The sequence below is a fragment of the Leptinotarsa decemlineata genome, unplaced genomic scaffold (genome assembly GCF_025532065.1).
Source record: "Leptinotarsa decemlineata unplaced genomic scaffold, Ldec_3_MD MMD2_tig00026328_RagTag_RagTag, whole genome shotgun sequence".
In the NCBI taxonomy this organism is placed as follows: Eukaryota; Metazoa; Arthropoda; class Insecta; order Coleoptera; family Chrysomelidae; genus Leptinotarsa; species Leptinotarsa decemlineata.
The window spans coordinates 14,665,066-14,679,108 of NW_027412688.1; the positions used below are offsets into that span (position 1 = coordinate 14,665,066).

Here is a 14,043-nt window from a genome sequence, read left to right on the forward strand (position 1 = left end):
ACCGCAATTCACAAGGGTTTGTTGTGGCTCACACTTATTCACACTCGACCAAATAAACCAGCTTCTTAACGAAGTCGATTAGTTTGTATGGGTGAGTGGTCTTTCAGGTCAGATGGTAAGAGTACGGCTCTGCCGAACTCTAAAAACCTGATTCGGTCCCCAGCGGGGCAGGCACAAATTATATGATCTGCTGTTTCATCGTTAATAAGGTAGTCGGATAGTTAAGGTGCAAGATTCCCACCTTGATACCCGCGACAACCTTCACATATGAGGGTTTTTGCAGGTCACCTACACCTGACGATGCCTTAGATTCAACCGTGCAGGGTTTTTTTGCCTCTGGTTTTGGTGAATCATCACTTGAGCGCAAACGTTTGCTAACCTGCTCATGGTGGGTTTGTTCCTCCACCTGAGACAGATTCTGCGTACGCCGCTCAAGAATTTGGTGCGAGGCGGTTTCATAAGGTACCCCGCTCTTGAGGAGACGACTCAGTCGTTTCCTGGCTGCACCGACAAACCTTTTTTATGTTCAGTTATTGGATAAGGAGTTGGAGAGTTGAGAAGCTCTCGCTCCCGATCTAAATTTACAGGGAGGTCAGTTAGAGTCGTAAGCTCGACATCCATCTCTTCTGTAGACTCAACGTCAGAAATAATTTTTAAGTTTACCTACTCTATCCACAAAAGTCTCACGAATAGCTAGCGAAAGAAAGTCAATCACGGCAGAGCCCCGTATTACCGTGACAAGGTGATACTATGACGAGAGGGCGCCCGGTATCTCCAAGGTTCTGTAGAGACAGGTAGGCTCAGTGCCATTCATTCTCTCGGCACGGATACACACACCTTAGGATTGAGCCATCGTTGGGATGCCATTCAGTTAGGGCATAACAGAACCACAAGTGATTCTGTCATTTCCGTATCCAGCGGGGCTACGTGGAAGCAGGCATCCGATGGCCGGTTTGCTCAACCTCCACATCCCAAGCCAATGCACTCGTCAAAAATAGCATGCACAGTGGTTCAGGTAGTGGAAGATGAACAAGGACAGCCAACCCGCCAGTTAGGCTCTAAATTCAATGGTAACATTTGGGCTGAAAAGTTCGCAGGCTAACATGAAAAAATGATTTTATTATTCAATATAGTTGCCTTCGATGGCGATTCAAAGATTATAGCGGTCATACAATTTTTCGATACCATTTTCATAGAACGATTTGTCTTCAGCCTCAAAATAGGAGGAGTCACTTTCGCCGAATACTTTTTCATCGGCGCTGATTTTTTTTCAGCGAGCATTCTTTCAAGGTCTGAGAACAGGAAAAAATCGCTGGGGGCCAGATCTGGAGAATATTGTGGATGCGGAAGCAATTAGAAGCCCAATTCATGCAATTTTGCCATCGTTTCCATTGATTTGTGACACGGTGCATTCTCTAGATGAAACACCACTGTCTTTTTCTTCAAATGAGGTCGTTCTTCAAATGCTCCAATAACGCTATGTAATAGTAGCTGTTGATGATTTTCCCTTTTCGAGATATTCGATAAATATTATACCATGCGCATCCCAAAATACTCATACCATAATCTTGCCAGCAGAGCAAGCTTTGGGCTTCGTTTTGATCCTGGTGTGCGGGGAACAAACATCCCATGTACCAATACCATGTCTGAAGACTGTATCGAGGAGAGATACTAGAAAATAAATATTTCGAAATAAAATTTCGAAATATTCATCTCTTCCAACTACCTACACCGTACGTTCTGGTAAATGCTTGCCGGAAAACAACTTCTTCCTCAGCTAATACCATACTGAATAATATCCGATAGATATTTATGCAAGATACCTCACAGAAATTTGTGCGGTTATCTAGGATAACCGCACAAATCTGTAATTATTTCTGTAAAAAATATAACGAAACATTTATAATGTCGCTAAATTATACAAAAAATTTATATTATCAAAACAAATCAGAAACAAAAACAAATTTGGAGAATTGTGAGGAACAAAACAGGAAAAACAAAAAATACTTGAGTTATAAAACGAATATAAACGATGAAATTGTTGAAGATGAAATAATCGTTGCAAATGCTGTTTCTATGCAAACAATAGAAAAATAGCTGTAGGCAACCACTTCGGTTCAAAAATAATTAATAAAATGTACAAAAGTGATTGTGACGTCATGGAAGCGATCAGCTCACTGAAAAACACCAATTCTGTCATAATAGACTGCATTTCTACAAACGTCGTTGAAAAAATTGCTCAATATATCGCCAAACAACTAGCATATATTTTAAATTTTTCTATACAATCAGGGGTTTTCCCCGATTTTCAAGAAAGGCGGCCCTTCTAGTTTATGTAATTTTAAACCAATAACAATTCTCTCCATTATCGGGAAGGTATTTCAAAGGTGTGTTTATGATAACATGTACCTACTCATTTTCATCCAAATTCCAAAAACTGTTAAAATATCACCATGGTTTCTATCAAGGTAGGAAGTGTCGACCGAAAGTACTTCATATAATTTTTTTGAATATATCTTCGACTCGCTAGATAAAAAGAAATATGTGAGAAAACTTTTCTTCAATTTATCGAAAGCATTTGATGTCATTGACCTAAGATAATCAATAGTAAATTGCATTCTTTTGGTTTTCGTGAAAAAGTCTTGTCATGACTGATGTCATACATGCGCATCAGAAAAATATGAGTTAAAATCGGAGAGCATAAATCTGAACATTATGAGATTGACCTGGAAGTTCTTCAGGGATCTCATTTTTTGGTTATTTATGAACGATCTACTTGAACATATCAGTTCAGATTCTGCAGTTCTCTATGCAGATGATACTACATTGGCAACTGATTCATATAGTCCTGAAGACTTACAAAAATAAAACTGAATAATTCATCAGAGGAATTCATAAATTGGCGTGAAAGAAATTTTTTGATAGTGAATGCAGAGAAAACAGCATTTCCATTCTAGATGAAGATCTGTGTCTGGTATTCAAGTGGTTGTCACTGCTCTCGGAATGCTTACACTGATTGGTGGTAAATTACTGAATCATGGACTTATCTATATCTTAATTTATGACGGGTTGAATCTCATTTTCCCTTTTTAGGTGATAGTTTACCGTGAGTGGGGTCCATAAATAGCTTAGCCTGTCCCAAATCAAATGACTAATTCTCTCGGTTCAGTCCTACCGGCTGCGTCATGTTACAATATCACGTTATATATGACCCGACAACTGTCAGTGCACATAATATCTACAGGAAGGGGCAATATTGAATATGAATCAGAGGGTTACTGAAATTGTTTGTCTATAGCGTTAGTCAGTCATTTCATCATCAGTTATGACAAGGGCGTAGTAAAAAATAGATTATATGAAGAGAATACAGAAGTCAAATTTTTCAAAGTTATTGAGATTTCATCCTCCAAATCGGCCAACCATACCATTCAGCCAACCGTTATTATGCAAGAGCCTGTGATTCATTGTGTCGAAACTAGGATGGAGGCAAATACTCTGTTTACAGTAGAAAAACCACAAGGTGGATAAATGTTCATATCGTGACTGTTTTTACCATTCTTGCTGTATAAAGGGTCATTTGACACCTAAATACCTTAAAACAATCAGGTATTACAAATACAAATTTTCATAGTAATACTTTTTTAGATTCTGTGGAATATTCATTATTTAGGTACTAAGGTACCTAAATTAAAATTAAAAATGAATTATTCCCCTGTTTCAATTCATTTTGACACGGAACTACTAGTGAGGTTGGTAATTGATGCTTATGACTATGGAATTTTGACATTAATATGGTCCCGATTCCATAATCCATTGCCATACCTAGAAGAAAAATGTTATGATTGTGGACGATTTATTAATATTTTCCAACAACAAAAAAACAACTGAAAATTCAAAGGAAGACTTGAACGGATGATTCTGGAAAGAAAGATATGGAGGAAGCAAAAAGCTGTATTGAGCTTAGAATTACTAGAAATCGAGAAAAAGGTGTGATATATCTAAATCAGAAAACATATAAAACCTATACTGAAAAAGTTCACCATGGTAAATTGCAAACCTGTTTGACTCCAGCGGATCCAATTAAAAATATACTTAAGAGATGCCTCCAAAAAAATGAAAATTTATTTTGCTAGTATTTCATATGCATCTCAAAGAACTAGACTAAATATCACTTATGCTGTTGATATTGGTTATTCAATTTAACAAAAACTATGGCAAAGGATTCTAATTCCAGGATATTCTGAGCCTGATTGGAAAACGATATCGAACCGGATATGTATTTCGACTTGCACCAGGTAAGGTCCATTTCTTGGAATTATAATGAAAGACAACATGATGTTGCATAATAAACAACTGAATCAGCTATGCAAGAAGTCATGTGGTTAAAGCAATTCGAAGAGGAATTTAAACCAGGCAATTTCAGTCTGTAGTGATCTCTTGTGATAACAAAAGTGCAATAAATGTAGCAACAAACAATAGTGAAAGATCTAAGCACATTGATATTCGCCATAATTTATGGAACAAAAGCTACAAGAACGAGCCGGATATATAATTATATTGTTTTTATATATTATAATTATTGTTTATTCAGAAGAACAATGTTTAGAGAAAATTAATGTCGATGTTCAATGGGCTGTTGGCAATTGAAAATGCAACACACCTCATATCGTGTTTATATATATTGAGCAATTTGCTTTTAATATGTTTGGATAAGACATTATGAACTGATTTGTTCAATATAATGTTTAAAAGTAACACAGGTAATTACACTTTGGTACTCTGCCCTTATTGAATTTCCAACAAATATTTTGTAAAGATGGACTAATATTTTACAATTTGAGAACGTCATCTAATGTCTCTAAATTATAAAACTGATTGGGTGTGTCAAATACCTCAAATGTGTTGATTCTATTGAGGTTTTCCCACATTAAGTCAAGCTTTCAAGCTATAATGGTGTTTGATCTGTAGTCAAATCCGTAATAAAGTCAAGCTTTCATGCTATAATGGTGTTTGATCTGTAGTCGAATCCGTAATAAAGAAAATGAGTACCCCCATGGTTGAGTGCCCTGAGATAGAATATCTCCACATGGTTACTGTGTGCAGAAGCTAGAATTTCTGATGGGCACTTCAGCAAGATTGACATTCTGCGGTCGAAAGTCAGCCTTAGGGTGCTTTCACTCTCGTGATCTGTTGATTTTATTTGTTGTGATTTTACTGTATGTAATGTATGCATGGGGGTTCCCTTAACCTTACCGAACTAAGTTTGTGTGTGTATCTGTAAGAAAGTGTGTGTTAGTGATCTGTTTATAAGTTTTATACTTACCGGAGCCTGCCTGACAGCGACTCTTGGAGGTGGCCGTTGGTTCTGCTTCGTGGGCCCTTTCACGAAATCTGGGGTCGTCCCTGTTGAGCGCTTCATGTAGGTCACGCAGCGCTGGACTGGTGTGTTTTCGTATTCTTCCGAATACTTTTTGGCGTGCTCTCTAGAACCTTCAGTGCCCGGTTTGGAATTTGGTTCGGGCCTGGTGCTTTCGAGTGGCAAGGCCTCTAACGATGGCTTTCACTTCCTTGGGGGATGTTGGTGCCAGGGGTTGCGCGTTGTCCCTTCGCTGCCGTCTTATTCCGTGTACCGTCTGTTCGACTTGGTTTTCGATTACTTTATCCGTAAAGGAGATCATTTTCTCTACACTGTCTTTCGAAATTGTCAGCAAATGCTTCCGCTTTCTCTTGAACCGTATAGACAATTCCTTGATCACCGTGTATTGGCGGGCATGGCTTTCGGCGAACCTTTCTCAGGACTTTCTGGATTCTCCATGCAGATGGCTCTGTGCATGCACCTTTTGTCTATCGGAGCGCGAGTCCGTTGGTATTTTCTTTCAGGCGTCTTCTGATTCTGATGAGCTCCATTATTTCCGGTGTAATGTGGTCTTGTAGACTGAAGAGCGTGGCTGGGACTTCCCGAGCGCTTCTCTCCATGGATTGGATGATTGCCTGTCTTCGTATCGATGCGAGGAATTTCTCCTATCGCGTCGTGGACGGTACGCTGAAATTTGTTCCAGTCGACGTTTCTCTTTGTTGGTTCATCTGGTTCCCTTTCGCCTATTCCTACTGTGAATAAGATAGAGTTGTGGTCTGACGAACCTTCGTCTAGTACTTCCATCTCCGATGTTGGAATGTTTTGCACTATCGCGACGTCGGGAATGTCTGGGACTTAGTCTTCCCTTCAGTAGAACTTTGGGGCCTCTGGGGCGACTACCGCGCCAGAGATAGTGATCTGGGAACAGATCTGCTATGTCGGCTCTCTGTTCCTATCGCCTTATCTTAACTCTGACAGCGACTACCTCGCTGAGCTGGAGTTCGAGTTTTGTCTTCGTGCTGCGCTAGATCTGTCCTTACTAGGAGAGCCGCACCACCCGACCCCCTTGCCTGTCGTTTCTGTAGGTATTGTAACCTGAAATGCAGAAGTTTTGGTAGTTTCTGAGCCTTGTCTCCTGGATTGCCACGACGTCTATGACTAACCATGATAGCAGGTCCATAAGCTCATTCTTTCTTTCTGTCGCGCTCTTGATGTTCCACGATCCGATTGTTAAGTTTTCCGGTTTCCGTTCCGCCATTAACGTTTTCCGGATCCTGCAATAGTGCAGCTAATACCGATTTTCATTGGTATTCGAAACTTCCGGCAACCCCATAAATGGTGTATTCATAAGTGAAGATATCATCGCCTCTACTTACTGAGGCTTGAATTTTCAATGATAGTCGTGTCTCAGTCTAGCACTACTGATGAAACCTATGGCGAGTCAAAACAGCGTTGTCCGGTGTTCGATTGCTAATGTCTTGTTTTTGGAGTCTGGTTTCAAACTATTTGATAATAATTAACAATAAAGTTAATTTTGTCTTAATAGACAGATATATTTGTTATAAAACAGTAGCCAAAATATTTGTATTTAGCACAAATCAGCCATCCAATTGCCATGAGATGAACATATGTTACAGTTCATTAAGACCATTTTTCTTTGGGTAGCCTTTTTGAAGATATAAGAAAGAAGTCCATTTTCACTTGACATCAAATGATCACCTTTGCACTTGACCAATTTTGTTATAATTATATTACGTGTACCTGACCCACATTTATTTCAATATCTCAGTATGATGGGTGTTCCAACAGATAAATAAAAAGAAGTGAATACTTTATACATATAATTGACAAAACATTTACATGAAAAGAAGTTACTATATTGTTTTTTTTCGGATGAATTTCAATAAATACTAATGAACTACTCTGATGGCTTTAATTTGATTACAACGGAAGGTTTTTTCAGTACGAGGCTTTATTTTCTTATGGTCAAGGGTGCGGTATATTTGTCCCATTAGATACATCCTCTTGATTTTCGATTATTTGCAAATCCTCATCCGACTAAAACAATAAAAAATATAAAGGAATTTAAAAAACAGTGGGAAATAGCACATATAAATATATTTTTTTTAAATATCGAAATGTTTCTAATTGTCAATTGTACATTGTTTCAAAACACGTCTTTGACAACTGTTCAGAAAGATATTGACAATCCATTGAATAGTTTCAAATTTTTCAATATCTATAATTAATTACATATTCAAGAAATTTGGCATATTATAATTGAAGCATCAATGATGTGAATTTGGAAAAAGAAATTGGAATGAGAGACCTTTGTGTCAAAAATTGCAAGATCATCTACATATCGGATAGAAGTCCGTGAAAAGTAATCAAACTCCTGTTAGTGCGGCCAATTCTACATCGGTGAAACTAAGAGGCCATTGAAAGTCTGCATGGCGGAACACAAAAACACACACAGCGAGGAGAAACCAGCAAATTGGAAATAGCAGAGCACGTTTGGACTCATCAACATAACATCAAGTGGTCCCAAGCTGAGATCATCCACAGGTAGGAACACTGGTAGTTCCTACGACGTATTCGGCCAAGCTTTACGTAGAGATACGAAACATATGGAAACCCACAATAAAGCGGAAAACAGTCAACACCCGCCAAACGGCAATCTTTCGCTAAGCCGGTGAAGCAGAGAGATGGTTAAGGAATAAGTCCAGTCATCAAGCGAAGACGATTTTGGATACTATCAATCGAAACGACGTGAAGTAAAAGAAATGAATACTAGTAAACTAGGAGATCTGACATTCATGTTTTGAACGTTTCGTTCAACTCACTTTTGTTGAAAGTAAGCACTCCTTGTTCAGAGGGTGACAAAAATAAAGCGGTGAGATTAATTTCACTTTATGAAAATATAATATGTAGGTGGTTTCCCTCTTGTGAAATCCAAAAAATCGTATAGCTTCAAATTTTGGTAAATGGTTGCATAAAAGGCTATAAAAAATTAAAAAGGGGTCCTGGTACATGAACAACAGTTGCCAGAACTGAGATGACAGGAAAGCACAGGAATGTAGTGATAAGTGTTACAGATTAGAGTAGTTCTACAATAAAAGTGTAAATTTGTTAATTGTGACATGATGAAACTTTTGTGTTTACTTCTCATTTCTAAAATGAAATTTATAACTGAATGATATATTCATATCTCCTAATGACCAAAATTAGGACATTAATAATGGTAGTAGGCAACAATAGCAATATAAAATTGAAGAAAACTGGAGAGACAGTAAGATATCTAATTCATCAGAATTGTGTTATCTGCATACCATCTTTGTCATACAGAGTTTATTATAAACTTAAATGCTTTCTTCTTTCCTTTGGAAGTTTCCGACATGGAGATGTTAAAGCCACATTATTTATGTAACAGAAATCCACATTTCAATATATTGTTTTCCCATGATAATAAGAGTTGCTTGCCCAAATGAATCATCAACATTTGTGAAACTGAAGTAAAGATACTCCTTACTGGTTGGTTGAGGTACCTATATACGTATCACCCCATTGGGCGCATCCACGGTGGCAAACGAGATGTCCCTAGCCAGCATCCCTGATAAGGTGAATGGAAAGAAAACCCCTCCCATGCAGCCTTCCTAAGTAGGGTCGCATGGCTCCATAAAGTCCATAGGAATTAAATCGACCAAACAAAAAAAATTGATTTTATGCCTCCAAGTAAAACATGACCCATGGATAGCCAAGAGTTGTCCTCTGAGAGTAAACTTTTCAGTGCAGCTAAATAGTCTTCTGGACCATAATTGATATGCAGATGACTAATTTGTGGAATGCAGCAGGCATTGGAAATTACAACAAGATCAACATAGACAAAGGAATTGATATCTCTAAAACTTCTGGGTGACGAGACCTATGTCGAGGTAAGTAAAACCATCTGGAATCGATATGTAAAAAGAATAGCTGACCAGACATACCTACGAACAGACATGTGGGTTGGAACCGGACATAATTGGCTATACACAATGGTGTTATTATATTAATAAAATATATAGGGTGCAAAAGGCCTACTTGTCTGTTAACAACAGGAACAATGAGAACCACATCAACAGCAGCAGACACACTGTTGAATCTACCTTTTTTGAATCTCATAACATCGAGGAAGGCGAGAGAAGACCAATTCAGACTGAGAAATTTCACGTGAAAAAAAAATTCTGATGGAGAACTCATAAAGATGTAGTAACTTATTGTATTTGATTATTTTGCATGCAAAAAAAGAGCAAAGAATGTTACTGATACTTTCTCAACTTTTCAGAGGTCAATATATGCCTTTGTCTCTAAAATTGGAATAAGTTGAATACATTTTGTCTCTAAAATTGGAATAAGTTGAATATATTTCGCAGTTTCATTTTGATAAATCATCTAATTTTCGAATCTTCTCCACAGATGCCAAAGGATATTTGGAATAGAGATTTTTTGAAACATTGGATGTAGTTAAAAGATTTCTCTGATAGTAGCCTGTTACTAATAATGCGTTGAATCTCAAACATTGAATTCTTCACTTTATAACAGTTCAGACGTTATACTGACAATTGCACATATCTTGTGACTTTACAATAGCTTTCAACAAAAGTGTAGTTTTAAAGTTGTGGATCTTGATAACGGCAAATATACAAAAAATAAAAAAAAACTGCATGAAATTAGATGTGATTGAACGATCATATTTTGTTACTTTCCATATTTAATATGGATAACCAAAAGCAATCCATTTCTAAAGAACTGTCTGAAATACACTTGTTTCCAGATATAAGAATGCTCGCCGCTTAACGTTTGCTTTATTGGTGATCATTCTCAACTTATTCCGTTCTACTCGATTAGTCACATCAAGATTACAGTAAAAATAGACAATTAACATTAAAACTGTCATAGCACCCATAAAAGAACATAGAAACAGTTTCCATTATGGAAAAAACTTCAACGTTTACTATTCATCTCCCTACAGAGGGACAGCATGAACTCAAAACTCTTCATTTTCAGAAGAAAGGTTTGAAAGAAGATAGCTCATGGAAAACTTAAATTATATTTTTGTTTGGATTCATTCATCTCAATAAATGTTTCCCAAGAAATTTTCATTTTGAAATTTAATCTTCAATCCAAATAAATTACATTTTCAGAATAAGTATTTCTACCTTTCCTCAATAGACCCGAAATTAATTGCCATACAGACTGCTGAAAAACAAACTCATTTAAATTCAATGACGTAAATACTGCATTATAAACTAATAATTGACCATCAAGTAAAAAACCATCAATCCTTATTGCTACTTGCGGCAAGGATTGTACTCTCAGGTCACTCTAAAATCCAAATAGGTGCACCAAGTCACACGGTAGATTTCAGCCTTTTCTATCCTAATGCGTTCTCTGTCAGCAGTGTATGCAGGTGTTGATATGTTACAAGTCGCTTCCTAGATTTGACAAGCTGTAAATGCTATTGATTTAAAATTTTTGCTTTATTGGCGTGACCACTGGATCAATAGAAATAATACGAGAATGACAGCTAATGAACTATATGCTATAAGAGGCGTTAATATAAAAAAATCAGTTTACACTCTTATTTCTAATGAGAAGTGTATTTCAAACAACTCTTCATAAATGGATCCCACCTGGTTACCTCTTGTAGAAAGGAGAGTGGCCGACAAAAAAAACTATAATCAGAGAACAAATTGTACTACCATGAGTGTTTCAAAAAGTCAATAAACACTTTGACATATTTTATAGTTCAAATTTCCTTTGAGGTTTGAAAATAAAACAATTTAACAAAATAATAACAATGGATTCACAAAACCTTTATACGTAAACATTTATTATTCTCCAAAAATCTAAATATTGTTTTTCTGATATGATATTATATACAAATCCCTTATAAAAAATATTTGTAGACTGGAGCACAAGACATATACATTTTAAAGAGTAATCCTCGTCAATATTCTTCTTATAAGAACACAAATACAAATACAGAATTTGATATCCCCTTATTCACAGAAATTAATTTAAAGAATATTTCCTGAAGTTTGAATTCACATGTTAATCAAGAGGATTAGAGTTTCATCTGTCATTTCGATAGAACTTTCAGTACAATATAGATTCTAAAATGATAAAATTGATGTGAACTACCAGTAAGTATAACCAGAAGTGCTACAAAAAACAATATATTTTAGTTGCATAGATCAAGTCTTATTCTGTGATCATACCAATTTGGTATCATTTATTCAATTTTCCAACAATATATTTCAAATGGTTCAAACATATGAAGGGCCAGGGGAAAAAAGATGAAAGTGACCAAAAAGTGATTTCGGAACAGCTGCTGGATTGATGGTGGGCAAATTCTCAAAGAACGCCTTCGCAGCAGGGTTAACCAAAAATCTTTTTAGGTGTTGCAAGTCGTTGAACTTTGGTTGAGAAATCGGCAATAGTCCATTATACAGGTTAGTTAAAGGTCTACGTGGAGCAGGATGTTTTCTTGCGTTTTTCCCCTTTTTGGTGGCTTCCAAAGGATTTCAGCGTCCATGTAACAACCAGAAAAAGAAATATGACAAAATTATGAACTTCTTCAGTCAAAAAATTGGTCACGTAATTATCGAGCATGGAGCAAACGTCGTCGGATCCTTTACGGGCAACGCTCTCACCGTACGTGTAAAAAGCTGCATCTCCGGTAGACAGAACGTGGATGTTGAAGCTGTAAAAGTTGAGCTGTCTTTTGTAGTAAACGTCGTTGGTCATTATGTCGGGGGTAGGTAGATTCTTCTGAAAGTCCATGGCAATGGCAGCAACAGCATGATTTCTTTTACTAATTTTTTTGAAATTCCTTTTAATTGAATAAAATTTTTCAGCTTTCGATAGGTGAATTTTGTGCTCAGTTTCCAATTTTTATATATCCTTCATGGGATCAAATATTTTTTGCGAGTCTGGAAGAGTGGTTGCGGTGCCTGATTCAATTGCTGATTTCTGAGACCTGATGGCGTCACACATGCTGCAGGTATCCTTTCTCGGATAGCCGAACGATATATTAAATTCATTGTTGAAAATTGATTGGAATAAGTCATAATGTACGATGTTCTCTTTGCGAATTTCATTATACATCTTGGTCAATTTGAACAAATTAAGATCTTCGGGTAGATATATTTTGTCCGAATTGTTTAAAGAATAATGGAATTTCCGTCCCTTCAACGAATTTATGAAATCCTTCACAAGATCACGAATTTGATCCGTGATTTTATGAGGTCGATTTGCATGTTTACCCCTATTATCTTTGGGACTGCAACCCTTCTCAGTTAATGACTGTTGAATGGTCTGAACTCGTTTAGGCGTAATACCAAAAAAAGACGTGAACGCGCCTTGAAACAAACAGGTAAATCTCTGTTGGTCCCATCAACATCGATCCTCACTCTAAAAGCGTAAGAAGCCTTTTTTTCGCGACTACTTCCTTCCATGCTCTTTCATTTCTGCACGGGTAGCACAGTAATGAGTCCTTCAATTTCATCCTCGCAAATTCATATACAGTTTGAAAACATTTAAGCCGAGAACACTTACAGTCAGGTTCTGGTTCATGCGAAGACAGCCTTAGTTTCTTCATAACCTCATTCATTCTCCCAGTCGGTTTCCTCTTTTTTGTCAGTTTGGTCGGAACTTTCCCCACCTCATCACCACTCTCTGCAGAATCCAGAGTATCCACGATGCTGGTATCCAATATTATTTTTTTTATACACCAACAATTCAGGAAAAACAATAAGCCACAAAAAAAAATGAATATAGCAGTACGCGATTCAACAAGTGATAAGCTGATTGCAAGGAAGGTTCCGCGACACTGCTGGTCTCTATCGGTGGCCCGGGCATTTAAATTGACATTCATCTTTCTTCCATCCGCGCTTGTGACATTCATCTATTTTCCCCTTACCCCGAATCTTTTCATGCACATTTCGGACGATTCTCATCTTTTTTCCCCCTTGTTGTTCTACCAGATGATAGTACTCCTTCATAGCCCCTAGATAGCGCTAATATCTCAAAATCGACGAAAAATGACTTTCATCTTTGTTCCCCCTGGCCCTTCATATAGAAATGAATCCTTACCTCTTTGAGATCTGAAGAGTCTATTCCATCAACGGTTTTACGCCTTTCCATCATATTTATCTTTGTTGAAGCTGGCATATGTACATAGTACCTGTGAGAAGGAAAATAACAGCTTATGCTCAATTTTCTGTTTCCTTGATAATATGTGTGGGTAGTACATGTTAAAAGATCTATTTCAGGCTCACGTTTTTAATTATTTTTTAAACTGAAACTTTGGTACAAATAAAGCACCTTTTCAATTTGGGTTGGTTTCAACAATTATTATCAGATCTGATGTTTATTTATTATTTCTGTTAATCCGTAATGACTGTATGTATAATTGCAAAATATTGATCAGATACAAAAACCTCTTCACCAATACTATCATGGAGAGCCTATTTCAGAGTTCACGCATATCACAATAAATAATTGGAATACATTTTTTTGAGGATTATGTGAAATTTATTTATTTGATGGGTTAAACCCCATTACAGAAAATATACATGTGGAATTGGCCGCGGTGATAGTGCGCTCGACTCATGATCGGAAGGCCGTGGGTTCGATTCCCGCCT

The 14,043-nt window shown here is 37.0% G+C and overlaps 2 protein-coding genes and 1 long non-coding RNA gene across 5 annotated transcripts in view; 1 reads left to right on the top strand and 2 right to left on the bottom strand.

Moving 5' to 3' along the window:
* LOC111509471 (glutathione S-transferase 1) overlaps positions 1-14,043 on the bottom strand; it is a 228,162-nt gene that overhangs the window by 32,744 nt on the left and 181,375 nt on the right. The window lies entirely within an intron of this gene.
* LOC111509472 (uncharacterized) overlaps positions 1-14,043 on the top strand; it is a 25,545-nt gene continuing 11,502 nt past the window's right edge. Inside the window, exons 1-3 of one of the 2 annotated variants that reach the window (XR_012467332.1) lie at positions 1-3,022; positions 3,094-3,987; positions 4,235-4,295. This is a non-coding gene — a long non-coding RNA (uncharacterized lncRNA). Of the gene's footprint in view, positions 3,988-4,234; positions 4,296-14,043 lie in introns of both variants that reach the window. The other variant, XR_012467331.1, reaches the window with a different exon arrangement.
* The window catches only part of LOC111509470 (uncharacterized), a 20,968-nt gene continuing 14,107 nt past the window's right edge, over positions 7,183-14,043 (bottom strand). Inside the window, exons 5-6 of one of the 2 annotated variants that reach the window (XM_023165230.2) lie at positions 13,493-13,583; positions 7,183-7,414 (exon numbers count right to left, since the gene is read on the bottom strand). In XM_023165230.2, the coding sequence (XP_023020998.2) occupies positions 7,343-7,414; positions 13,493-13,583 (163 nt within the window). In that variant the 3' untranslated portion in view covers positions 7,183-7,342. The remainder of the gene's footprint in view (positions 7,415-13,492; positions 13,584-14,043) is intronic. The other variant, XM_074182776.1, reaches the window with a different exon arrangement.